Source organism: Carya illinoinensis, chromosome 1 (genome assembly GCF_018687715.1).
Source record: "Carya illinoinensis cultivar Pawnee chromosome 1, C.illinoinensisPawnee_v1, whole genome shotgun sequence".
NCBI classification, from domain to species: Eukaryota; Viridiplantae; Streptophyta; class Magnoliopsida; order Fagales; family Juglandaceae; genus Carya; species Carya illinoinensis.
Window position 1 is genome coordinate 41,190,155 of NC_056752.1, and position 26,246 is coordinate 41,216,400.

Here is a 26,246-nt window from a genome sequence, read left to right on the forward strand (position 1 = left end):
TCGCATATATTGCTGTTTATGCATTCAAATCAATAAAAGCTGGTGAAAGTTCACAAAAATATTGTTAGCAGTGATATAAATAAGGAGAAGAAAAAAAAAAAGGAAAGACAAATCATATATAAAGGATTAGTGATTACTCTCTCTCTCTCTCTCTCTCTCTCTACCATATATATATATATATATGCTCTCTCAAAAGACGAAAGTCAAAGAATCTTTCTGGTACTGGTGATGAACACGTAAACTTCGGCATCGCTTTTGTCTTCTCACCCCTAACCGGCGGTTCTTGCCCTTCGTCACGTGCTGTTGATGTGGTTGTCCTCGCCATCTCAACCTGTCCTTACACACTTCTAGCTCTTCGTCTCCCTGTCCAACCACCTCTGTAACTTCCCACACCTTTTCTACTTTTTCATGCTTTCGTGTTTGGTGATATGTTGTATGTTTTTTGTTACTCTTTGCTTTGTGTTTGTGATCGAGGAGTGAGGAGCAGCATTTGATACTCTTGCAATTTAGAGGAATCAGGATTAATCATGGCTGTGATTATTGAAACCAGGAGAATGTTGCCGCAGAGGAATTTGTGGGTTGCAGTATTATTGATTACGGGACTTATTGGAGCTAATCTCTACACTTTGGAGGGTCGCCCGCGACGAGTTCTCTTGGATACAGATGTTGATACCGATGATATCTTCGCTCTCTTGTACCTCTTGAAGCAAAACAGGTCAGAGTTAGAGGTGGAGGTGAGTTCATAACGTGTCCTATTTTTATGTCTATCATCACTTGGCTGACTTTTTGCTACTTCAAATGGTGCTCCAAAACGATTTTAATATTAAAACTTTGGCATTTTAGTAGTTTATTCTTCACCTGAGCAATACAAGCGATTTCATAGCAAAATGATAACATGTACAATAGACAAGAATCTTGCGTGTATCAGTTGTTGAAGACGCAGGATTTTCTTGTTATAGATGGCTTTGGTGGAAGTTGCAGCTCATACTTCCCTTTACTTGTTGATCAGCGATGACTCGTTCGAATTATTAACGTAATATCGATCTGACTTGTCATGTCACTGAAGCATTTCTAAGGCAAGGCGCAAAATGCCTTGATGGTTTAGAGTTTAAATAATAGCTGCAGGAGATTAGATGTCTATCGTAAAATGACTAAAGTAAAGATAGTGAATCTGATCAGTAAAACTTGATGCAGGCAGTCACTATCAACGCAAATGCATGGACTGATGCGGGACATTCTGTGAATCAAATCTACGACATTCTTTACATGATGGGCCGTGGTGACATTGCTGTTGGAGTAGGAGGTGATGGCGGGATACTAGAAGATGGTACAATTCTCCCAAATGTTGGAGGGTTTCTTCCTATTATTGAACAGGTGTGAAAAAGAATCTGTGATCATTGTGAATGTATGATTTATTAGAAAGATCATAATGTGTAACTTAACCTTACCACTTATATATGTTACCGTTGTTATTGTGTCTTATGGTTCTAATATTACTATCAATATATCAGGGGATTTCAACTGTAGGATATTGTAGATATAGACAAGCTATTCCTATAGGTTCAAGAGGGCGATTGGATCTTGATGCCAACTATGGAATCAGAAAAGCTTTCCTCCCGCAGGTATGGATCTGTACAGTAATCTTGTTCTAGGATGAGATCTTCTTTTTGCTAGTACTTATAGTTGGTCTGAATACCCATGAGTTACAGCACATTGATGCACTTTTATAATGATACTCTTTATGGACTTCTTGCATCTATAAGTTGAGAATGGTATATAGAAAAGAGGTACATTTGACCATTATTTTCTGAATTTTATAACAGCTAGAGTTGATTGTCCTCGCAAATCTTTACTAATAACTTATTTTTCCTTGTTTATTTATTTGAAACATGTTGGCTGATAGCCCTTCATTTTGCAGACAAGGCTTTATTTATTTATTTATTTATTTCCTTTTTTGGGTCTTGGCTGGGGAAGTTTGTATCGGGTCGTGCCTTACCTTTTAATGTTCACCCTCTCAATTGCTATGCTAGAATTCATTCTGTATATACGTCCTACTTCGGCTGGTTCTGTTAGGATTCAGGAGTCTTTTCAGCTTGCACTCGAGCTATGCTGTTGGCCAGGCCATTCCATTTTAGTTAAAAACTAGTTTATATATGCAAAGTCAGCCAGAGCTGGATGCTTTGAGCTTAAAAAATTATCAAGTTCATAAGGTTTGATTCTTTGTTTTCCTATCGTTTAGCTCACATAATTTGTGACGTAATTAGGGGAGAAGGAAGTATACTCCTCTTCGTCAACCAACGGCTCAGCAAGTTATGATTGAAGAAATATCAGCGGGTCCCATAACTGTATTTCTTATAGGAGCACATACCAATTTTGCAATTTTCTTAATGAACAATCCACATCTAAAGAAAAATATCAAGCACATTTATGTCATGGGTGGTGGTGTGAGATCAAAGAACCCAACCGGTTGTTGTCCAAAAAATGCTGGCTCATCTTGCGTGCCTCAGCAATGTGGTGACCATGGTAATTTGTACACGGCCCATGCAAGTAATCCTAATGCAGAGTTCAATATGTTTGGAGATCCTTTTGCTGCATACCAGGTAATGCAGTTCCTTGGGTTCCTTGTGACAGATCATCATATCTCTTTTGTTCTTTTGCTAGAAAAAGTAGAAAAAATGATTTTGTTGATAGAATAACATAAATAGGTTATACTTAAAAAACAAAAGCACTGCATCCTTCTTTGTTGGTGTATGTCTTCAAGCTAAAAGTGGTTGCATTTGACAATGATTCCTTTTCTTTTAGGTTTTTCATTCTGGCATACCCATCACCCTTGTTCCGCTGGATGCGACGGACACTATCCCAATTAGTGAGAAGTTCTTTGACACATTTGAGCAGAATCAGAATACATACGAGGCACAATACTGCTTCCAGTCATTGAAAATAAGTCGTGATACATGGTTTGGCAACCAATTCTATAAGGTAATTTCTTCTTGAAGGTGTTTAATGTTGAGTTGGAGTCATTGTTTATATAACCCTACTTTTTTCTTTGACCACCTATCATGAATTCAAATACATACACACCTACAAAGTCACAAAGGTCTAATTTTGATCTCTTTCAGGAGTTAAAGTTAATATGATACAATTTAATTATTTGCAGAGCTATTTTATGTGGGACTCCTTCGCAGCTGGTGTGGCCACTTCAATCATGCTTAACTCTCACAACCATAATGGGGAAAATGAATTTGCTGAAATGGAGTATATGAATATTACTGTAGTTACTTCAAACAAACCTTATAGGATTCATGATGGCTCTAATCCATTCTTTGATGACTGCGGAGCTCCGAAGTTTAACTTAAAAGAAGGTGGAGTACATAGTGGTCATGTTCAGACTGGACTTCGAGATCCTTTCTGCATTGTGAAGAATGGGAAGGGAAAATGCCAGGTAGTAGATTGCTTAATCTTGTAACATTCTAGAGACAACTTTTTCACCAATTAGTCCTTTTCTACCACATATCACTCACCAAAGCTTTTGCTTCTTTACCTTCATAAATCTGCTTTGCTAAGAGAATGCACACACATATACATGTTACTGAAACTCGGGCTGAACTGCGGTTTTCTTCATGTGTACAGAACTAATAAGATTGTAAGATTGATTGGACGTGTGTTTTGTGTTGTTCGAATGTTCACGTGCTATCTATTGCAGGATGGTTATACAGCAGAAGTAACTGGTCTGGAGGCAGTACGTGTGCTAGTTGCTACAAGAGCCAAACCTAGCCAGGAGACAAACAGTTCATTAGACAGAGAATTTTATAAGAGCTTCTTGTGTGTAAGTTTATCTATATGCCTCTTGTCTCCATAGTTTTTTAAATATCCGTCACTGAACGCTGGTTTAATGCTTTACACTAGAAAATGCATGCACACAAGCAAAACACAGTTTCATGTATAGTTGATGTCTACCTGGAATACTTCGATGCTTTTGTTGTGGTTATCTTACATCTTTATAATGAAGTGTATTCTTTCTTGCAGACTCTAAACCGACCTCAACATACTGGGAGATTTAGTTTTAGGTCTCAATTTCCTTACTACAAAGAAGTACTTTACAAACCAGATTTTGGATCTAAAACACTTGGCAAAACTGTTGTTTTTGACATGGATATGAGTGCAGGAGATTTTCTAGCTCTGTTTTACCTACTAAAAGTGCCTGTGGAAGTGATCAACCTCAAGGTAAAGTTATCTTTTATTTTGACGGTTAGCTTTTGGTTGTCACACCATTCCAAAAATTTGTAACTTGAGAACTCAGTACAGTTTACTTTCTATACCACGAATCATTCAAAACATATTGCATTTTGTGCAATATGTTCGATCCAAGTAGAAATGGAAACTAGTTTTGTGGCAAATTTTCAACTATATCAACAAACATTAATTTTAATGTGCATTGTCTTATCCAGGCTATAATTGTAAGCCCAACTGGTTGGGCTAATGCTGCTACAATAGATGTCATTTATGATTTACTTCATATGATGGGGCGTGATGATATTCAAGTTGGTCTTGGAGACTTATTTGCAATGAATCAGTCTGATCCGAGCTTTTCAGCTGTTGGAGACTGCAAATACATTAAGGCCATCCCACATGGCAGTGGTGGATTTCTTGACTCTGACACTCTCTATGGCCTTGCTCGTACTTTGCCAAGAAGTCCTAGAAGGTACTAAATTGAGAATTTCCTATAAATCAATACGTACAAGGGCTATGCTTTGTTTGTGGTGTATTAATTTGATACATTTTCTTCTCTTAATCATGTCTCAGATTCTCAAGTGGAATGCTAAATGCTATCTTTTTGCTCCAAAAAAAAAAAAAACTGAAAGTCAATTAAATTGTCTGCGGTTATTTTAAAGAGGAAGACAAACCGATTGAATGATGATCTCTTGGGCTGACCAATCTTATACACTCCCATGAAGTTGTATTCTTCATCATATTAAGCATCTTATATTTTTGTGCAGCATTAAGATATTCCACATAAATGAATAACAGACTCTAGCATCTTAATAATTGACAAACTGCAAAGACTTAAAATTGATGTACTTTATTAGACGAAGAAGGATGAGACTTCAGAAGATTGAATAGTCTGGGACTAAAATCTCGAGTTCTGTAACAGGTATACGGCTGAGAATTCTGTAAAATATGGAGCTCCTCGGGACACTGATCACCCTGAGCGCAGACAGCCACTAGCATTGGAAGTTTGGAAGTCTGTAGTGAAATCACTTGACCCAGGATCTAAGGTCACCATACTGACCAATGGACCCCTGACTAATCTTGCCAAAATTATTTTATCAGAGAAAAATACCACCTCTCTTATTCAGGTAAGTGAGGGATTTTTTATTTATTTATTTATTTTTGGGGTTATTGGGTATTTAATTGTTAATCGCTTATGCAAATTGGGTGGGAAAAGGAACTGCAAGTAGACGAGCAAGCCAAAGATTATGAATTACATGCTACTTGAACCTGTTCAGTTACAAATAAAAAGATATGATGCAATCATTATGATGTAAATTTACTTTCTTTGTGAGTTACACGCCAGTTTCCACCCAAAATCTTTACCAAAACATGATTTAGATCTCAAGATCAAGCATGCTGCTCTGACCAAATCATGCAAGTGCTGTACTGCTGAACTCGATAAAAATCAAAACTTCTTTGTTTATGTTATAAATTTGAAAAATTCGATAATGTGCATATGACATTGACATCAAATGATTATAAATCTAACTGCAGGATGTTTATATAGTTGGAGGACACATCTACCATGGTGACACGGACAAAGGAAATGTCTTTACTGTTCGTTCCAATGAATACGCAGAATTCAATATGTTTCTTGACCCTGTGGCTGCAAAGACAATCTTTGATTCGGAACTCAATATCACGCTCATTCCACTTGGCATCCAGCGTAGAGTTGCTTCATTTCCGAGGCTCTTAGAAAAGTTTCAGGACATAAAAAGGACTGATGAAGCTAAGTTCGCCCGCTGTTTGCTGACAAGGCTATACCGCTTGCAACAAATCGACATTAGATATCAACATATGGTAAAGTCATGAATCTAAGAACTTAATTAGTTTTCCAAGGTTTCAAGGTAAAGTTAGTATATTCTGTGAACATAATGGCATTCTCATGCATGTACAATGTTCCACATGGTATAGTTCTGCCCCCCTGCAGGGATGATCTGCAGCATGTGGTCTAGGTGATTTTGATGAGAGGCTTTTGGTTTCTTCAATTTTGTGGACACATTAGTCTTTGTTTTTGAACTTCATGCAAAGGATTTAAAATATTGTATGAATAGGATGATTTCGTTTCCATTGTTTTAGCTGCTAATAATGAATGCTATTCTGGTACAGGATACATTCTTCGGGGAAATCCTTGGTGCAGTAGCCCTGGCTGGTGATCATACCACTTTGAAGCCAACTTCGCGAGTGAAGCCCATCAAAGTCTTTGCTGAAGGTGTTGAATCCAAAGATGGACAGACCGTGATTGATAAAGAACATGGAAAATTGGTTAGAATATTGAAAAAAGTTAACCACACCGCGTATTACGATCTATTTGCAAATCAGCTTGGAAATTCGAAGCAGTCTGCTGTGATAGGAAGTTTTGATGACCAGAGAAGAATGTGGAGTACCAACATAACCTGAGTTTTCTTCAAGGCAATGGGTTAATTATTCTTTGACAACAGGAATTCTTTTTTTCGTCTTCTTGATATACAGCTGCTTCGCAGTTTCACGTATACAAAAAAATAAAATAAACAGCATTTCCATTTATTGCTGATATTCTTCACAGAAAATTTTTACGATACCATGTTTCATTTAGGAACTGGCCATTATGCTTTGTAGCCAGTTCCGTGAAAGCAACATTCACACAGTTGTTCTTTTTCTTAATCCTTGTTGAAGCAAATTAATTGTTCATTGTCTATAGTTTCTATAGTTCATTATCCATCCCCAAAGTTTGTAAATGAACAAATAATCAGCAATAAATCTCACAATATTAGTTGGGGACGCCAACTCTGTTTAGAAGAATGACCACCTTCTCTTCTATCATTTCAGTAGAAAAGAATGCGAAGGCAGACAAACTGTTGGGTCTGTGAAGCCTAGTTTATTCTTGTGTTGGCCTGACTCGATAATCCACCTCAACAAAGATTGGTTACGGTTTTTTTGGTGGCGTTCCAATGAAGCTTAGGTCATGGAGGGAGGCTTGTGCCGGGGTGGACAAACTTTTTGATCCAATTTGTGACTAGAGAAACACTAGATAGAAAGTTTACTCGATATTTGTGTGACACGTCGCTAGAGTGAAGTAGATAAAGAGTTCCCTCGACACTCGCTCAAACGAATTTCAGACAGAGAATTCACTTGAGGCTCGCTCGAGCAAATAACTCAAAAATTGTGAAATTAAGCATCCGTTTGGGAATATAACTGTTTATCAAGTATTCTTAAATATTTCATTTCCAATCGTTATTCAAACACAAAATTCCAAATCTTTAATTTTTTATCTAATCATTACAACTTTTACAAACTTACAAAAAAAAAAAAAAAAAAAAAAAGCATTACAACATTTTCAAATTTCAAAACAAAAAAAATATATATATATTAAAAAATAATATTCAAACAATTTTTTAATTTTATAATATTTTTATTCAACTTTTTCTCTTTTGTTTCCCAAAACCCAATAAATATTTTAACTCAAATTATTTCATTACTATTCACAAATTATTTTACTACTATTCATAGATATTCTTACGATATCTAGACGAGTCCTAAGGTTTCTACTATCCAACCCTATATATATGTTAATTATGAATAGTATGGTCGTTCTGAGCATTGTAATTTCGCCCTAAGGTTTATTTTGCCATCCATCAAGATAATAAAATCTTCTATAGCTCTATGAAGATTGCACAATGCTAAGAGTTTTTGGTTTTTAAAAGTTTGTGTTTGGATGTAGAAGTGACCAGTGAAATGAGATGATTTTAACTTTTTTTGAGATTTGATAGTGGTGGGAATTATTGCATATTATTTGTAATAAATGAAGATTATTTATAAATATATTTTATATTAAGTAATAGCGCACAATTAATAAATTACATACCCATAAAAATATTAAAATCACAAAATTAATACAATTATCTTTTCCAAAATTTAGATTATTAAAAAATTTCCAAAAAACTAAATTTTTATTATAATATACATCATTCTAATTATCCATTACATAATAATAAAAAATTCCGTACCTTATTTTTTCCAAAACCCATTATTTCATTGAAATATTATAAGTTTTTGGTGGGTCCGAAAAAAAATTCGAGCATCATCTTCTCATTATAGCAGCGAAAAGTTATCAATTGTTTATATTGGAAAAATTATATACATGTCCAAGCCCCATGCATTAAAAGTATTATCATTATGATTGAGAATACTAGATGTTGAGCTTCCTAATGTTAGCTTATTCCAATTTTATTTTATTATCCAAGATGTGAACAAAGTTTATGAAATTCCAATTATCCGTGAGAAATTTGTGGGTTAGGTTTTTGTTTTGAGTACTAATAGGTTGCTACCTAGCATGTACCATTGGGCGTGCCGCTTAGTGAATTTGATTTTTTTAAGTATTTTTTTACATCTTTAATCATTAAGAAAAAAAAAATACACAAACTCATTAATAATCATTTTTTTAATTATTAAGTAAAACAAAATGTGCGATCAACCCTAACGGTACTATTGGGGCCGCATACTAGTTTTATTATTTTGTGTTTTCCTTTTTGCTTAGAAAATATTAGTAGATGTCAGAACTTATGTGATGTTCACTTTATACAGAGTAGTGAAATTATGTGAAATAAAGTGAGATGGCTTTGATTTGGCCATTTGGATATGCAAAGACTCTTTCCTTAATCCTTAGAAACAATGTGAAATCAAGTGAGATGGTTTCAATCTCAATTGTTTGTTTGCTTTTACTTTTCTGTTATTGATTTCACAACACAAACAATATGCCTGTGCCTAGGTATGAGGATTTTGCTCCCCGCTGTCCAATTTTCTAGCCTGCATTTTGTGATCAACAGTTCGAAGATATTCCCCTATAATTGGTTGAAGTTTACCCTGGGATTTTGTGAAGCTTTTTGATTGCTTTGAGCATTACCATGTGCATAGCTTTTATTCCATTCAGATGAATTTTCTCAGGAACCAGAATGCGTTCTTAATTTCTAGCATTTCTTCTTATCTCTGTTTTCTCTTATTCCTTTGCATGTTCTGGTTTTTAAACCTACTTTAATATCGTTCCCTGTTGTGTTGTCAAAAAAGTTTTCCATTCCGTACTTTCTTCGCGGTCACCATACGAGAATGATTTGCATATCTGCCTATCACCCAGAGAGAGAGAGAGAATTCAATAAACGAAAAAAAGGCAAGATGATGAGATGATTGGTAGGCGTCCTGACTTTTGCTTATGCTTATTCTCAAACAAGCCACGGATGGAAAAATAGGGTATCATATTCTGCCACTAATTTCCACGTTTCAGTCCACAGTCTGTAGCCATAGAGAGCGACAGCCACAATATCACGATTGACTTTAAAGACTTATCTGTGCAAATGGACTCATCTTCCTGTGTCCCTATAATTTTAAAACGTATCTGGTTGTGCATTTGAATTCATCATTACCACCCATGGGTTTCCATCATTCTCTTTTTTATGCCAACTATAAGGACTGCAATGGGTCATAGACAAACAACATGGAGAACGACTGAAACAGCATGCAGTAAACCACCAAATTCATCTCCCACTCTCACAATGAAAAGTAACACTTAGATAGAAAGCTCTCTTTTCATTCATATTTCATTCAAGCACAGTTTTATTAGTTAAAGAGAAACATAAAGTAACAAGTATTATTGTTCACATGAACTGACATAAAAAGCTTCCATACAACAAACTTCCAGATTAGACAAGCTCTCCCACCAATTTGGTAACCTCAGAAACTCTATTCTGTCTTAGGAACTGACCCACCAGCGGCTACAATCTGTTTCTCCATCTGCAATCATCAATATTATTAGTTTTGCAGACCAAAAGTATAAAGACAATAGATATTCGTACCAAAAAAAAAAAAAAGTAATGCTAATAATAGTTTGCAACAATCGATAAATAATCTTAAAGCAATGTATATTCTACTTACCTTGAATAGGGTCTCAACCTTGTTCTTCACATCGTAGTACTCTTGCTTTACTAGTTGCAGAGATTTCAGGCACCTGAAAAACCCAACATCCTCTTTGTTACAAAAACATCTTCATCTTCCAAATTTCAGATTTCATTGTTGATAAAGGGAAAAAAAAGATATGTTTATGTGACATTGAGTAGAATGATAACTTACCCTTCCATGCTCTGTTCATCACAGAAGCTGCGGAAAGTAACGCAAGCATTTTTGAGTTTCTGTGCACCCATGCTGATAAGCAGCAAACCCATTTGTTAAAATAAAGGAAGATTGATATATATAATCTAATAGTCTGATACTATTCTATATTTCGTGGTTTCATAGAAATTTCTGTACCTGGAACTGCTTCCCTTCAATTGGTGAACATGTGCATCAACCATTTTGAAATCTACACTCTGCTGGTCTCTGAACAATGAAAAATAATTATAAAGGAAAAAAACCCAAGAACAAAGAAATAAACTTTCCCACCAAACTCGAGGAATCCAAAACAAGAAATCCCAGAAAATAAAAAATAAAAAACTCAAGGACTATGAAAGAGAAGTTGGATCCTCACAAAGCTCTGGTGATGTCATTAAGAAGCTTCTCAGAATCTTCAAAGAAAAGAGAGACAACTTCAACAAGGAAACCTGGGTTGCCCTCGTCTTGAAGTTTCTGAAGCTGCGTAAACTGATCATCTAGGATCCCCTTATCTCACAAATAAAACCCACATAATCAGAACTAACAGGTAGAGGGAAGGAAAAAAAAGAGAAAGCAAATACAGACCAACAGATCAGGTGGACCAGAGCAACAAAACAAAACATAAAACACACACCCGTAAAGATTTGCTCATAAATTTAGGATTTTTCTGCAGTTTACCTCCGTAAGCAAGGACTTTGTGTAGTCCACCAACCGTCTCTGCAGCTGACCCACCTCCATGCCTCTGCCTTGCTACTCTCTACACAGACAAACACAACACTCTGTGACCCAATTTATAATGTGGCTTAAGCTTATCAGACTGTGACCCAATTTATAATGTGGCTTAAGCTTAGCAGATCTTGCGGAGTTATTACACAATCAAAGAGTAAATAAAATTAAATGCTTGAAAGGGAGTTAAGGAATTTAGTGCCCAGAGCAGAATCCAAAGGTTTCTTGCTTTTGGGTACGTGTCTATTCGCAGGCACTGGCACAGTCTAACCCACCCTTTTTATCCCTCTCTGGAATTTTTCTCTGCTTTTCAGTGTTTTCTCCCAGAATCACAACCCTCTGACGTTAGCTTACTTCCCTTCCATCCTTCATGTGCATGTATTTATAAAGAGGCAGAAACTCTATGTTATTTTCGCGTATTTTTTGCAATTGTATCAATTTTTTTAATATAAAATAATTATTTTAACTGATCATCATTCGTTTATTTCTTATTTCTTTTCTGATTCGCCTAATTATTCGTTCCTATTGAAATGTTACACCTTTTGTCTTCAATGAATTATATTCTCAAAAAAAAAAACAAAAATTGAAAAGTATTTTCACCCTTCCCTTATTTGTTGTAAATGAAAACAATTCCAAATTAAATATTGGCATATTAAAGAGTATTACATGTTGTCTATTTGTTTCATTATTAAGTAGTTAATAATACACCTATCAAAAAAAAAAAAAGTAGTTAATAATACTGTCATCTTACTTTACTTCATTATGATGCTATATCATTCAAAATTAATATTTTTGAGTTAATTTTCATGTGACACAAACTCATTAGGTAAAAAGATGGGACTCCTGTCGAGTTTGAGGATCCCACTATCTTAAATAATATTATATTTTATGATAGAATGAGATTACTATTCAACTTATTCAATAATACCTAATGATTTTCTGTCAAAAATTTAATGTCCTCAACAAATTGGATATGTTTAGCTAACTTATGACCTCTAGTTTACCTTCTGTATTCATTTAAAACTAGCCATACCTTTGGAAAACATTTCAACAATTCTCTTATCTCATCAAATAAAGGATCGTCTTTTGAAAAGATTTGAAGAGTAAGAAATGAGAATCCAGCCCTTCTACCATCCATAATGATAAATACTTAAAAAGAAAAATGAGAACGATACGCATTTGAATGACTGGATTTCAATATTTAAAGTCCGAATCCTCCGTTTAGATTATATATTAAAATTTAGATTCGGACGAGATTTTTTTTGGAATTATGCCATAAATTTCAAAATCCAAATCTAAACGCATCCGCCTCTCACGCATTCTCCCCCCCCCCCTTCCCCATATTTGGGCCCCACCTGGGACTACTAGGACCACCTGCTCGCACACGATTGGCTTACGGGTGGGTGAATGCACATACGACTTTTGGTGCAAAGGGACGAGGCCCGAGTTGGGCACAAGCTTGCCCTAGGAGCGGCCCAAAATATATATATATATTAAAAAAAAATTAATTATTTTACCTTATGTTTTGTTTAAAAACTCCCACATTCTCTCTTTCCCTATGTTTTGCCCCACAGTTGATGTCGCCTCTGGTCCCATTTGTCACAGTATCTCTCTCACTCTTACTCTTTTTGTTAACCCGACCCCCAACCCTAGGTATATCTCTTTCTTTAGTAGCTCTCTTTGATCTCATTGTAATGCTGTGGGTAGCAGGCAAACATCCATGGGAGCCAATCCACCTTCAGCATCCTAATGGGGGCACCCTCTGTCACGAGGGTGGGGCCAGTGGCCACCCATTCAAAGCATGCGGTTTTGTTCATATTGTTAAAATAATCTTGGATTCTCCTCTTTGTTTTATTCACTTAAAAATGAAGTCAATTTTACAAATTGTGATAAAAATGTATATTAATCTTGACATTGCTCAACATATTCAAGAAATAGTACATAATCCTCCATTTTTTTCTTTTAAGAAAAAGTGAGATGAATTCAATATTTAACCATCTCTTTATTCTGTATATAGTTCATGCATCACCGTAACAAACTAACATGTCTCATGCAATTACGAAGTCAACAGCATTGGTCAAAACAAGTCGGTAAACTTCTCTTCATTCTTCGATCGATGATTTTCATGCAACATTTTCTTGCCCCCAGCGGGCTGTCCAATGGGATGTCTTTATTTCATGAGAAATGTTATTTATCATCCTATACCATATATTTTATATAAAATAATATTAAATTAAGTAAATTATTCTAGTTATTATTTATATACGATATATTTATTATAAAAAAAAAAGAAGAAAAAAAATTAAATGAGTGTGGTGCCTACATATTTATTATGAAAGAAAGGAAAAAAATATGATAGGTAATGTAAGAGATTCGAAATAGAAATACACTTTTTCATTTACTTGGTCTGGGCTATTTTGAAGGAATCTTGACTTGGTACACCACGTCCAATCCTAAAGTAGAGCTGTTTCTTGTCAGATGAGACGAGTATGTCTAGTCGCTACAATAATAGAAATGACTTTTTGCTATTAACTACTGGGAAAAGTCTATATGCAACCGGCTTATATCCCCGTTGCGGCCCCGGGGCCTACGTGGCATTAAATGATAAACGACGCCGTTTTATTGCTGCTAAAATCCCTCTCTTTTCCCTCATTCAATTTTCCTCTTCCCCGCATCCCTCTGCTTTCTCTTATCTCTATCTTCTCTCATCCCTCTATTCTCCACGTAACCCTAAGCCCAGATCTAGATTTCCTCTTCCCCTGCATCCCTTTGTTTTCTCTCATCTCTGTCTTCTCCCATCCCTCTCTTCTCCACGACCCCGTGAACCCACACGAACCCATGAACTGGCAAACCGTTCTTAGTTTAGCTTTTTATGGGGGATCCACTGCAAGAAAAGAACACTGCTGGTAATGACAGAGTGCTTAGCTTCTTATAACTTTTTTGTTTTTTTTTTTTTTTTTTTGTGAAAGATCATGCTTCTAGTCTGATCAATTTTTTATTCTTGAAAAGAATGCTGCTTGAAATTGTTGTAATGAAGTTTTTTTTATTTGTCTCTATGTCTTAGGTAGGATGTTTCACTGTTATTTTTTTTATGAAATCTGAGATTTAAAACTTTTATTCCTTCGTGCTAGTTTTTGCTGTCGTCTTTAAGGACTTATCTCAACTTGAATGGATACTTCTTATGCAAACCAGGGGTCATTGACGCAAGAATTCTTCATCACAAGTTTACTGTGTTGGGCCATATTTGTTGCTCTTCCCAACATTTTTTGCTTTTCCAGTTGCCAAGTCTTTCCTTTTGAGCATGTAGTTAAATAACCTAAATCATACCTTTTCCCTAATTTGATGTAAGTCATCTATATCATGCTGCCTCTTGTAAGTTTGTCTGTATTCCACATGGTTGATGTGGCAGTTCACTTTCCACTAGCTCTAGGATGCTTGGCATGACCAGGTTTAGTTTGTTTGAAATGTTGTTGGTTAAGTACTAAAACAGTCCTTGGGTCTTACATGTTTATTTTTTTCACTCTTTGATTCAATTTTATTAAATTGCTCCTTGGGTTTGTCCATTTTCTCAAATTATGACCTCCATCATATTATTTTTTTCATTTTGTTTCATTCAAAAAATGAACAAAACAGAATTTGTTGTTACAAGTGAACTTGTTGTTAGTAGTTTGGTTAGAGTAACTAATGCCCCTTGGTGCATATCATTAACTAAGGGTTTTGAAGCTTCAAACTTAAGTTTTAGAGGCAGTCTTTCGCTTTCATCTTATATTATGCTGATCTGCATTTGTATCTTTTTTAATATGCACAAACTAGTACTAGAAGAAATTACCTTAGCCTAACATGCATATGTTTGCAGAGACTCTGCCAGATGTGACACCTTTAAGGACCACAGAAGAAAAGGAAGAAAGTAAGTTAACCGAGTTTCAAAGTGAGATACTTCAACTAGCAGCTGTTCTTAATGGCGACCACTTCTTGAGTAGTTTCCCAGATGAAATGAGCAGCAAAATGAATGTGAAAGAAGCACATGAGTATGTGGAGGGTGTTGTTGCAAGGTTTAAAAGAGCTAGCAAAGAAGCCATCATGTTAGGGGTGGATGAATCTACCATTGTAGATATGAGATCATCTCTCACCAACAGATCCTCCATTCATAATTAATAAATAAAAAAAATCCTCCAAAGTCATCTTCCCTTTTTACTCAATTATATATGTTAGTGTCCTTTCTTTGGTTATAAATATATCTCAGAAAGTGACCACCATTTTTTTTGGTTTTTGTCAGAAGTGGAATAAATTCCGCCTTGAAAAATCAAGGGGAAGTAGTACTTTCTATTGTGATTTTGGCTATAATCGTTGTCTCATTTGCTTCAAGTGGTTATAGATGCTATCAAAACCCCCTGTAAAGGAAATTGATTGCTAATCTAAAGAGATTAGCCAATCACAGCCCTGGAAAATGATGATAATAAAACAGATTCATCAACTCTTGCGTGTATTTAGTTAATATAGACATCCACATTAAAAAAATAAATTGAAAATAAAAATAGATGTAGCAATTTCTGTTGGAATGTTTATGGTGCCAAAAACTGGATGGGACTTGAATGCAAGGGGAAGGAATGCAGAGGGGTTCTAAGTTTCTAACAAGCTAAAGCAAGTTAAAAGCTGAAATACTCAAACTTTTTATGCATAATGATTAAGCCATGGGATTTTTGCATGGAATGAAAGGCACGGTAAAATTACCCAGGATTCTGCAGTGCATCACAGGCACGGTAAAGTATAAAGTCAGCTGTGAAATATTGCATTTTTCAACAATTGCTTCCTGATGATATGCATATGAAATTAGTAATGCCTGATTCACTTCCTGAGCTGAAACAAACAAGTCACTTCCAAAGGCACAAAATTATGATGTCATGTCATTAGCTTGCAGATGAAAATCCATTAAATCCACAAATCCACCAAAAATCCATTAAATCCACAAATAAATTCCTTAAATCCATAAAAAAATCTCTGGATTACATACAAGCAACATAAATAACATTAAATTCCAAAAAAATACATTAAAGTCTTAAAAAATACATTAAAAGTAGACAAAAACCCATTCAAGCCACAAAAATCATTCATGCAGTTGTGATCCATCCATCCCATTCTTGTGGATTTGGTCTATGCTCATTAATTTCTTCAACTGCAGAGGATGTACATGGCACTTCAATTGGAGTTTCCGTGTTATGTGGAAATGGGTAACCAGCATTTGGCATAAATCCCGGTGACCACGCAGGCACTTCTCCATAGTAAGGGTGCATGTAATTTGGGCTTTCTGGACAGGTTGATGGTATGTCCTACATCATATTGGATAAAGTTATTGAATAATTTTGGAAATATATATCAACTCAACACATCTTAATGTTAATGATAAATTAAACTATAGAACATACCGCGGATAGGGGATTTGAGTTACATGGTGTTAATGTAGATGCGTGTTCTTTCCCGTTTCCCATGCTGAGAGGGAGCCAAATGCAAATACTGGATCTAAAGAGTAAAAATGCAAATAAGGGAGCAAAGAAATACAGCAGATATAGATATTCCTTCAAATAAATATAGGAGTATTATAACCACAATAATAAATTAGAAGCAATGTGAGAAGCAATGTTGATTGATAATTTTTAATTAACTCGTAAAATTTCTCAAATTTGAACAGTACATAGGTTTAATGCAAATTTTCATTCAAGTTAATTTTTTTGAGTGTTGAATTTTTGGAATCTAATATCTACCCCATCCCATAAATTCCTAATCACCACTTACAACTTACAAATGTGCTTTAAGTAACTTTTAGGCTACAATCAGTTGGAGTGTCACTTCCAAGCAAAACAGGATATTTAGAAATGCCACACGAAATGAAATGTTTTAATGAACCAAGCTCTCTAATTTTGGGTTTGCCTTCAGATATTATGTAAAACCAAATAAATCATTTCAAGCAACCCTATTCTTTTATAAAAATTTGATTTTAATGCCCAAGGGTGTGTACCCTGCATACATAAAATTGTATGTGAAATTATCAATCCCTATCAACTTTGGTCCAAACAATCATGGAGTTCAAAGCTGCAGTCTGCAGACACTCAACATGAGACAAATAAATTCAACAAATGTTAGTCCAGATCTAGAATGTAAAAAGCACTCTTGTTGATATTTTAGACATTGACAAACTTGGGTTAGTTGGTAATATATTTGATGTGAACATGAGCCCCCGTGGTGCACTAGATGCAGAAAGAGATCCATAAACAGAAAGTACTTCAATATGCAAAGGATTTTCGAAAGGGTCAGTACGTACGGGGCTCAGTAGCACTTCTCTACTAGCAAGACATACGGTACACCAAAATTACCATATCTAAAAGACAAAGACCTTACAAAGGAGTTCTATTGCACAAATGTCTCGGAGCGCCAAAGTTTCAAAGTGCAGACAGTGAGGTACCTCGTGAAGAATAAGGACATAACATATGGACAAAGTAATTTTGTGCAAGCTAACACATAAATATATCAAAAATTCCTGTTCAGGCACGAAAATGGAAACCCAAACAAAAATAATTAGCAGATCTAGCTACTGGATCTAAGGATAATATACCTTATCGCTCTCTCCCCTGCAACAACGACTCCACCCAGTAGCTCTCTCACCCACGACGACGACTGTGACTCAAAGATGTGGACTGTCCCACGACGGCGTGTTACGGACAAGGAGAAGAACAAACTCGGCAGTGGTTTAGGCACAAAAATGAAACCCACGCGAAATTGAAAATGGAAACCCATTTCATTTTAATTCCCGCTTCGTCCGTTGTTGTTGTTTTTTTTTTTTTTTTTTTTTAATATATAAATAAGTTAACTGACGTGGCAATAACCACGTCAGCCGAGGACGCACCGGGGGCGCAACCCCGGTGGTATATAGAAGAACTGTAACTACTGTTTGCAACAAAAATTCTTTTCCTTGCTAGTAATAATTTTTTTTTTGCAACGGCCCATAATTGCAATTATGACGAAATATTGCAACGGATTGAAATAATTTTTTTTTTTGCAACGGCCAATAATTACAATTATATAATTTTTTTGCAAAGAGAAAATATATTACTAACGAGTCATTTTTCGTTAAAGAAACTATTAGCAACAATTTTCAATCCGTTGCAAATAATAACTATATATTACCAACAAGTCATTTTTTCATTGAAAAAAAATATTTTCTCGATTAGTGACGATTTTGCAATCCGTTACAAATAATACAAAAAACGGTCTATGTTCGTTGTAAAAAATATTTCCTCAATTAGCAATAATTTGCAATCCCATGAAAATAACAAATACATATTATTGCCAAAAATAACAAATACATATTACCAACGATATATGTTCGTTGCAAAAAGCATTTCCTCAATTAGCCACGATTTTCAATCCGTTGCAAATAACAAATGCATATAAAAAAAAAAATAACAAATTATCACCAATTAATGATAGTTATTTCGTTGTAAATGGAAAATCTATGATTACCAACGAAAGTAACCTCGTTGCAAAAATTTGTCACAAATTTGTAATGTGATACTTCCATCGCAAAAATGAAACAAAAAATATGAAATGTCTAATTGTAATAAGATAGGATGATTGAATTTTTCTTTCGTTTTTTGGTTGTCTATATGAGGTGTAATTGGAGGCAGTAATCACTTTACTATTTCTCTGTTTTTCTAAAGAATGTATCTTGAAATAAGATTGCATTAATAATGTTGGATGTAAGTTTCAGTTCTTATTTTATGTGTAGATATCAGTTGCACGCACTCTTGCTAGCTCCACCTATACAGATCGAGGTAATTGGTTCCCTTTGAATTCCAAATATTAAGTTTCATCAATAATAAAATAAAGAGATTTACTTCACCACAGAGTGCTTTTGGACTGCTGGCTGGCTAGCTCTTTTAGATTCAGAAATTTTCAGTTGCTGTTGGGGATTCATATGATCAGAGGATGATGACAATAACTGATGTGAAGTGCTTCACCTTTGACATCATCTGTGTAAACTAAGCATCTAAATTATGGGGCTCTACACAACCACTTTTGGTCTGCACTGTTTATATCAAAAGGAAATGAGAGGGCCACTTTACAGGCCCTACAGGGTCCCTTTTTCCTTTTTACCTCATGCCTCTGATATATATATATATTATTTATATATGATGCTCTTTTGATGGTTCGTAAAATAGGGTTAAGTAGTTAGGGCAGTTTAGATGGCTGCACTAGACAGTATACCTAATATTCACGCATGAATATGATGAGACATCAAAAGCATGTGGAATGGCATGAGGGTAATGTTAGATATAGATATAGGGTAAGCAAGTCCCTCATACTTATTTAGACTATGCACTCCTTTAAAAAAAATAAGATTCATCATTAAAAAATAATTTTTTTTTTATAGATCATAGATTTATCCAATTTTTTTAGAGGGAGTATTATACGAAACTTGCACATCCAACTAAGATTGCAAATATCATTTACTAAATATGAAACTTTTAAGATTATAACCTTTGTATTTTTAAAAAAATATTTAAACCAAAGTCCCAAACTTTTAAGAATTTTGTTTTATTAGTTCGATCCTATTATATGAGGGATTAGTAATTAGTTCGATAAGTAATAAGTAATTAATAATCATTTGATTATCTTCTAATTAATACAAGTGCAATTTTAAGATCTACAATTAATTAGTTGAGTTGGTCAGAAACTTTCAAGGAATCACGATCATCCATTTACTGTTGCATGCCGTTTCAAATACAATTGTTGTCAAATAAATTAATTAAGGAGTTGGCCGGAGGGAGAGATTGCCGAGAGAGGATCAGATCATAAAAATATACTGAAAATGAAAGACGTTATATATATATATATATATACATATGCTACTGCAGTAGTTTATGTACATCATATGACTCTAGTATGCATGCGCAAGACAACTAACCAACTTTACAACTAAACCAACATACTGACCGGAAGAGGCCCAACGTTTGACATGAGTCTTGCTTTGACGACGTTGGATCACAGTACGTAGAGAGAGAGAGAGAGAGATTATTTAATGGGAAAATAGAAATTTCCTGGGAAGAAAGTAAATATGTATGGAGAGTGTTGGGTGGCTCTCTGATCAGGGTGTGTCGACACTGATGATCTGAGTCCGATTCATCACGTATCCACCGACGGTGTGTAGGTTTTTGGGTAATTCTGGTGCCGACCTAGCTTTGGAGTTAAATGTTGCCAAAAAAACTTGATTGGTATTGGTATATAATGCATCATTATTGAATCCCGTTACGAAGGAGATAGCTTATATTATATTAATCAAGTCACTAATTAATGCTAAGCCTAGCCTTAATTAGCACGTTAAAGTGAGTTTTGATCAGATAGATATTAATCGATCGCCTCAAAATGAGAATATATATCGACAACTGCGAATATTGATCGATCTTTACTTTTTATAAGATACTTAATTTACTCCTCCTCAAACTTTTAATTTTGATTAAATAAATCCCTCATCTCTTAAACTACCGTTACAAATCGATCCCATCTAACCATCATTAATAATTAACCCTCGTTGATCCATGATATTTTTTACATGACATGTGGCAAACCTTCTTTGGTGAGGATGAGGCATTTAGACTGATTATCAAAGCTAAAAGCCTGGAAAGTATAAAGTTTAAAATTGAAGTATTTAACTATATTGTCGTTACCCTCGCCATACATTTGCAAGTTATTTAAAATATATAGAGCAATGTTACATACAGTCGTGGAATTGCAAACGCCGCCAATCGCTTTGAAAAAGAGTGAGGTCCACGATTAAAAAATTAGTTTTTTTTTTTCATGTGGGTCTTATATTAATTCATTTTTTTCAAAACGACTGCACGCCGCTTGCACAACCACGACTGCAAATATCATTTCTCAAATATATATATATATATATCAGATTCTGCTGGCCGGTTTTCTCTTTTCAGTCCATATTATTTTCCTTCTTCCAAACTGTTTTTGCGCTCTTTACATTGGATCAAATTCAACAAATGAGTTTTAACTGGATATTAGTTCCCCAAAACAATGTTCATATGAAGATCCAGATCAGTTAAACACTTGGTTGAGTTATACTCTTCTGCATCAAACAGCTCCCAGAGTATGCCCTTCGAAGTCTAGGCTGTTGGCATTGTTTTACGACCTTTAAAGCGCTGTCCTCGCCTTTCAGAATCTTTACAACCTGCATCGAACCAAGTAGTTCAATCAGTCAGCAGCTTATATATAATGTTTGATTCCGAGACTTTTAATTTGTCATCAACTTCACCATTCTTCGCTTGTTATGCATTGGCTAAATTAGATTCCTTGTAGGGACAAGAGCCTTGTGAAACACTTTGCAGCATGTTATGATCAGTTCTGGACAATGTTCTTTTGTTTTCATGTGTATAGGGAAAGTAGTGAGGGGTTAGGTATTTAGTTTCTGGTCTAGCTTGGAAAGATCACTGACATAAGGGTCTAGCTGACTAAGCAATTACTGGGGAAAAAATCAACTTAAAAAGATTACTTGCCTGGCTCATTTTGGGACGATGCGTTGAAGAATGATGTATACACAAAGAAGCTGTCAAGATCATACGACTCATCTGTTCTGAGTCATAGGAATCAGCAAGACATGGATCGACGAGATCCTTGATATTGTTCTTAGAGAGCAAAGGTTTGGCCTGCATCATAATGTTCAACACAGCTTGAATTGTCAGTAGTATTCCTCCACCATGTACTTTCGATAATAAATGGAAGTGTCTCAGAAGGAAACATACCCACATCACAAGGCTTTGCTGTGAGCCATCCAGAGCTTTCCGTCCTGTGATGAGCTCTAACAGCAGTACCCCATGAGCATAGACATCAGTCTTCTCATCTACAACGCCATGCATGAAGTACTCAGGAGGAAGGTAGCTGTCATTGGTTTTTTTTTTTGTTGGGGGGGGGTGGGGCGGGGGGGGTGGGGGGAGTTGGAGAAGGATGTCAGATAGTTGGAAAGCATGCTTTCAAAGAATGAGAAACCATGAAGAATTTGGGATTTACAAACCCGAATGTGCCTTCAAAATTTGATACAACATGGTGAGTCCATTGATCAGGTAGCCACTTTGCAAGCCCGAAATCAGAAATCTGGACCAAATAATTTGAAGTTGCAAATAAAACTATGAAGTCTCAAACAAGCAATATGAAGGTCCTGTTAGAGTTTTACAGCATTCAATTATCATATGGGGCACATGAGTACTCCATTCTATCCGCCTAACTGAAAATCAGACAATTTTTCAACACTCGTGCAAAAACCACTAATACTTTAGCCTAGTTTGCCAAAGTTGATGTATTCATTCAGAATGACAGAAACTGGATTCCTTTCAGGTAAGTGCATTAATGTAATTTTCTAATAGATAATGTTTAATCGTATAAAAAAAACTATAAAAGAACTTGTTATCATTCAGTTATCCTCAGATTATAAAATTACCTGAGGCTCAAAATCCTCTGCAAGCAATATGTTAGAAGCCTTGATATCTTTGTGGATAATTCTCCTTTGACATCCCTCATGAAGATACAGAATGCCTTCAGCAGTCCCTAAAGCAACCTTATATCTGATGCCCCAATCCAGTTTCTCCCTCGGGCCTGACAAAACGTCACAAAATGAAAGAAGCTGATGAATTTTAATGAGCTGATGAATTTTAATGTTTGGATACTTGAGAGGATTTGAAAATACATAGCTTCATAATTATAAACAAACCATAAAGCATAGACGCTAGGCTTCCATGGGGAGACAATTCAAGAACGATGTGCATCCCCCCGTCAACCACATATCCAATCAATTTGGCAACATTGGGGTGGTCAACATGGACCATAATCCCAAGCTCTGACAGGAAATCATCGGTCATATCTTCTTGGGTTCCTCTGTTCAGCCTTTTGACTGCAACAAGCTGCCCATCTTCCAATTCACCCCTGTAAACTTCAGCATAGCCTCCCTCACCAATCAAATTCTCTTCATCAAGCAGAAACATAAGATGTTTATCAGCCTAGCAACACACAGCTAAAATTACATTTAGAAATTTTTTTTTTCTTTTTTTTTTTCTTTTTTATTATTATCATCAGTTCAGTTAAAACGTTAGTTTCACAATTGAACCATAGATTATATTCTGAAGAAAGGAACCACAGACCATGGCTGAAGTTGTTGGTTGCGGCTTGGAGCTCTGAGAGAGTGAAGTTCTTCCAGGAAGACTTGAAGCAGCAAATTTCACCATCTATAGGAACTGGAGTATCCAGAGCCGGAACCATCCCTTCTACAATTCTTTTGCTTTTCCTCCTGGTAAGCTTTGCGACGCTTCTTAGCGAAGGGAAGGTCTGAAAGCGCACGTGGGGTCTTTTCTTCAACATAGAAAGGAAGCCACGCCAGTTTTTAGTGGCTCTTGAATCTTGTTGGCCTCCTGACTCTGAAGTACTGGCTTTGGAAGCTGTTTCAGATTCTAAGCTTGTTGAGCAGCCGTACTCAAGAGCTCCTCTTGGAGAGGACTCGTACATGGCCTCCTCCACATCTATTTAACTCAAGTCCATATGAAACAATACCGGCATTAAATTATACTTGATAGTTGAGATCATGGTGTCTAAAGGACAAAATAAAGATGGGCAATTTACCAAGACTTGAGAAGGAGTCAGAGAACCCAAGTCGCAAACGTCTGCCTCCAGAAGGATTGGCCTTCCCTTCCTCATTGTCCACGGAAATGTTGCGGGAACCATTGCTGTCCATATAGTCCTCAAGGATCAAGAAACAACACAGAATATGACAACACCCAAAAGAGCTACTTAAGAGTAAATTCAAACAAAGGGGACACACACATGAAAGGACCAAAAGTTCTCCAAAAAAGGAACACTCAAACTAATATCAACGTGTGATTAATGAGCATAGACAACTGAACTGAAACATCATTTATCGCAGAAGAGGAACGGACAGGACGCAAAAGCAACAATGTAGACATGTCCGTTCTGTTCGCAAGGCTTTGACTTATGTTAGCAAAACCCAGAATATAGAAAACTTCTTCAAGTTTTTTCATTGTCTTTTTCCGTTGTTTTCACGAGCAGATGAAGCATCATGGAATACCTTCTGCTTTCCATTGACGTTGCAAAGAAATTGACAATATCATTCCCCTCCCGCTGTTTATAAAATATTGCGTAACCGAATACGATAGATATGAGTAATAAGAGAAACTCAATGTAGTCACTAACCAAGAGGTTGGAAATAAAGACATCGTAGCATAAAAAAGAAATGAAGGGATCAATGCAGCGTAACCGTTACAACATTACCGCACGGAAAAGAAACAAACCCAGAGACTAAAAGCTAAATAGAAGGCTCAGAAAATACCTTGAAGAAGCCAAAGGTTCTCCGACATTTTCCATGAAGTACAAGAGGTGGCCAATCCAGAGAGAGGCCTCAGAAGCCAAAACACAAAGGCGAATGAAAGGAAAGAGACACAGAATGAAAGGAAAGAGACACAGACACAGCCACAGCCACAGATAGAGAGGGAGAGAGAGATTGAAAGTAGCGGCTGGCATGAACTGAGTTTTCTTTGCTTTTTCTGACATCCAATATTTATTTTGACTTCTCCCCGAATATTCATGCTGGAAAATAGGCTTTCTTTGTGATTGTTCCTTCTTAATCCAATCTCCATTTATTTCTTTTTAGTTTGTTTTTAAAATCAAACTGAAACGTGGAAAAGGGGATACATCATACATACACAAAACATATTCCGTGCGATATTCTTGGAGGCGGGTAAACCATGCACGTACTCTCGAGTAAAATATCAAACAAAAGACATCAAGTTAAAATCATAAATATTGTAACTTACAGCATTGATCTTGGTTTGATCAAAATCATCTCTAAAAAGTTAAAAAGTATACATTTTACATAAAACTAAAACCATTTAAAATATAATCTCACATTAAATTAGTCAAAATAATAATATAATATTATCTTTTAAAAAAATATATATTTTTTTCATATTTTACAATTACACTAACTATATGTTAATTAATAATTTAATAACTCAATATTTTATCTAGTATCCCAATGTGAAAGGCCCAACCAAATAGCAAGAAAATGCGCAATGTCCCAATGTGCAGTTGGTGTATATTTTTAGAATAAAATAATTCTTTTGAAAATGAACAATATATCTCCAAATTTGAAGAAAATTTTAGTGGTACTCTAACTCATATGTAGAGCTTGCTCATTTTGACTACTCTAATATAGACCATTTAATTGATACTTAGCCAAACTTTAGAGATGCAAGGGAATTGGCTTAGTGTTCTTATGATCTTCGATCTCTATAAATCTATAATAATTCATCCCAAGTCCTCCATACTAGATCAACGGTATGATCGCGTTTGAAATTTGATTTGCTTAATAATCAAGCTTTAAAGACGGCAAACTAAAACCTCTTTTGTTTTCACAGATGAGATGAAATGAGTTGAAATGAAAGTTAAATAAAATATTGTTATAATATATATTTTTAATATTATTTTTATTTTGAAATTTAAAATTTTTGAATTGTTTATTTTATTTTATGTGAAATTTTGAAAAAGTAGTAATGATTAGATGAAATTAGATGGATTGAAAAGAGTTGTGAATACAAACTAGTTACACTTGGTTTTATTCCCAAGTATGTATATGAATCTAAACAAGCTACCAATTTTGAAGTCAAGTCTGGATTATTTACGGACAGAGAAATTTATGGTCCGAAACATGTTTTTTTTCCCTTTGCTTTTTAATCATTTTAGCCAACACCTGAGCCATTGGTGTTTGATAAATAATCTTCACTTACAGTTTACACCAGCAATCCCAGATATCATATCTACGAAAATCGTTTCTTTCTCGACTGTGTCGGATTATGCACACCGAAACACCCATTATGGAGAAGCAAGTGCATTGCCAAAATGCCTGCCTTCCTTGAAGCCGTCAAAAAGCCTAACTTGAAGGTCAGACTTCACTATGTTTAACTTGCTACAGCTGGGGTTTCAGTTCTGTCTAGCCCACGTGGTTTCATGGAAAAATTTAGTGCTATCTAATAATCAGGATCCAATTTGAGTTATTTACTCCCCAACTTCCA

General features: G+C 35.5%; 4 protein-coding genes and 1 pseudogene across 4 annotated transcripts; 2 read left to right on the forward strand and 3 right to left on the reverse strand.

Annotated features, from left to right (window-relative positions):
* Positions 1-222: 222 nt before the first annotated feature.
* LOC122274274 lies at positions 223-7,009 on the forward strand. Its single transcript, XM_043083318.1, has 13 exons — positions 223-379; positions 551-734; positions 1,195-1,374; positions 1,512-1,622; positions 2,265-2,600; positions 2,803-2,979; positions 3,158-3,442; positions 3,704-3,826; positions 4,027-4,224; positions 4,449-4,702; positions 5,153-5,357; positions 5,767-6,072; positions 6,382-7,009. The coding sequence occupies exons 2-13, from the start codon at positions 555-557 to the stop codon at positions 6,670-6,672; spliced, it is 2,646 nt and encodes an 881-aa protein (XP_042939252.1). The 5' UTR covers positions 223-379; positions 551-554; the 3' UTR covers positions 6,673-7,009.
* A 2,802-nt stretch (positions 7,010-9,811) lies between these two features.
* Positions 9,812-11,468, reverse strand: LOC122302826 (histidine-containing phosphotransfer protein 1-like). Its single transcript, XM_043114262.1, has 7 exons — positions 11,391-11,468; positions 11,068-11,146; positions 10,766-10,896; positions 10,549-10,617; positions 10,372-10,443; positions 10,177-10,249; positions 9,812-10,035 (listed from the first exon to the last, which is right to left on the reverse strand). The coding sequence occupies exons 2-7, from the start codon at positions 11,125-11,127 to the stop codon at positions 9,985-9,987; spliced, it is 456 nt and encodes a 151-aa protein (XP_042970196.1). The 5' UTR covers positions 11,128-11,146; positions 11,391-11,468; the 3' UTR covers positions 9,812-9,984.
* A 2,292-nt stretch (positions 11,469-13,760) lies between these two features.
* Positions 13,761-15,480, forward strand: LOC122302833 (non-specific phospholipase C6-like). Its single transcript, XM_043114274.1, has 2 exons — positions 13,761-14,021; positions 14,972-15,480. Exons 1-2 carry the CDS (start codon positions 13,988-13,990, stop codon positions 15,268-15,270), a joined length of 333 nt encoding a protein of 110 aa, XP_042970208.1. The 5' UTR covers positions 13,761-13,987; the 3' UTR covers positions 15,271-15,480.
* Positions 15,481-16,022: 542 nt separating this feature from the next.
* LOC122302844 lies at positions 16,023-17,930 on the reverse strand. The gene is made up of 3 exons (XM_043114283.1): positions 17,723-17,930; positions 16,539-16,632; positions 16,023-16,442 (listed from the first exon to the last, which is right to left on the reverse strand). Exons 1-3 carry the CDS (start codon positions 17,902-17,904, stop codon positions 16,224-16,226), a joined length of 495 nt encoding a protein of 164 aa, XP_042970217.1. The 5' UTR covers positions 17,905-17,930; the 3' UTR covers positions 16,023-16,223.
* Positions 17,931-21,012: 3,082 nt separating this feature from the next.
* Positions 21,013-24,682, reverse strand: LOC122274283 (annotated as a pseudogene).
* Positions 24,683-26,246: the final 1,564 nt, after the last annotated feature.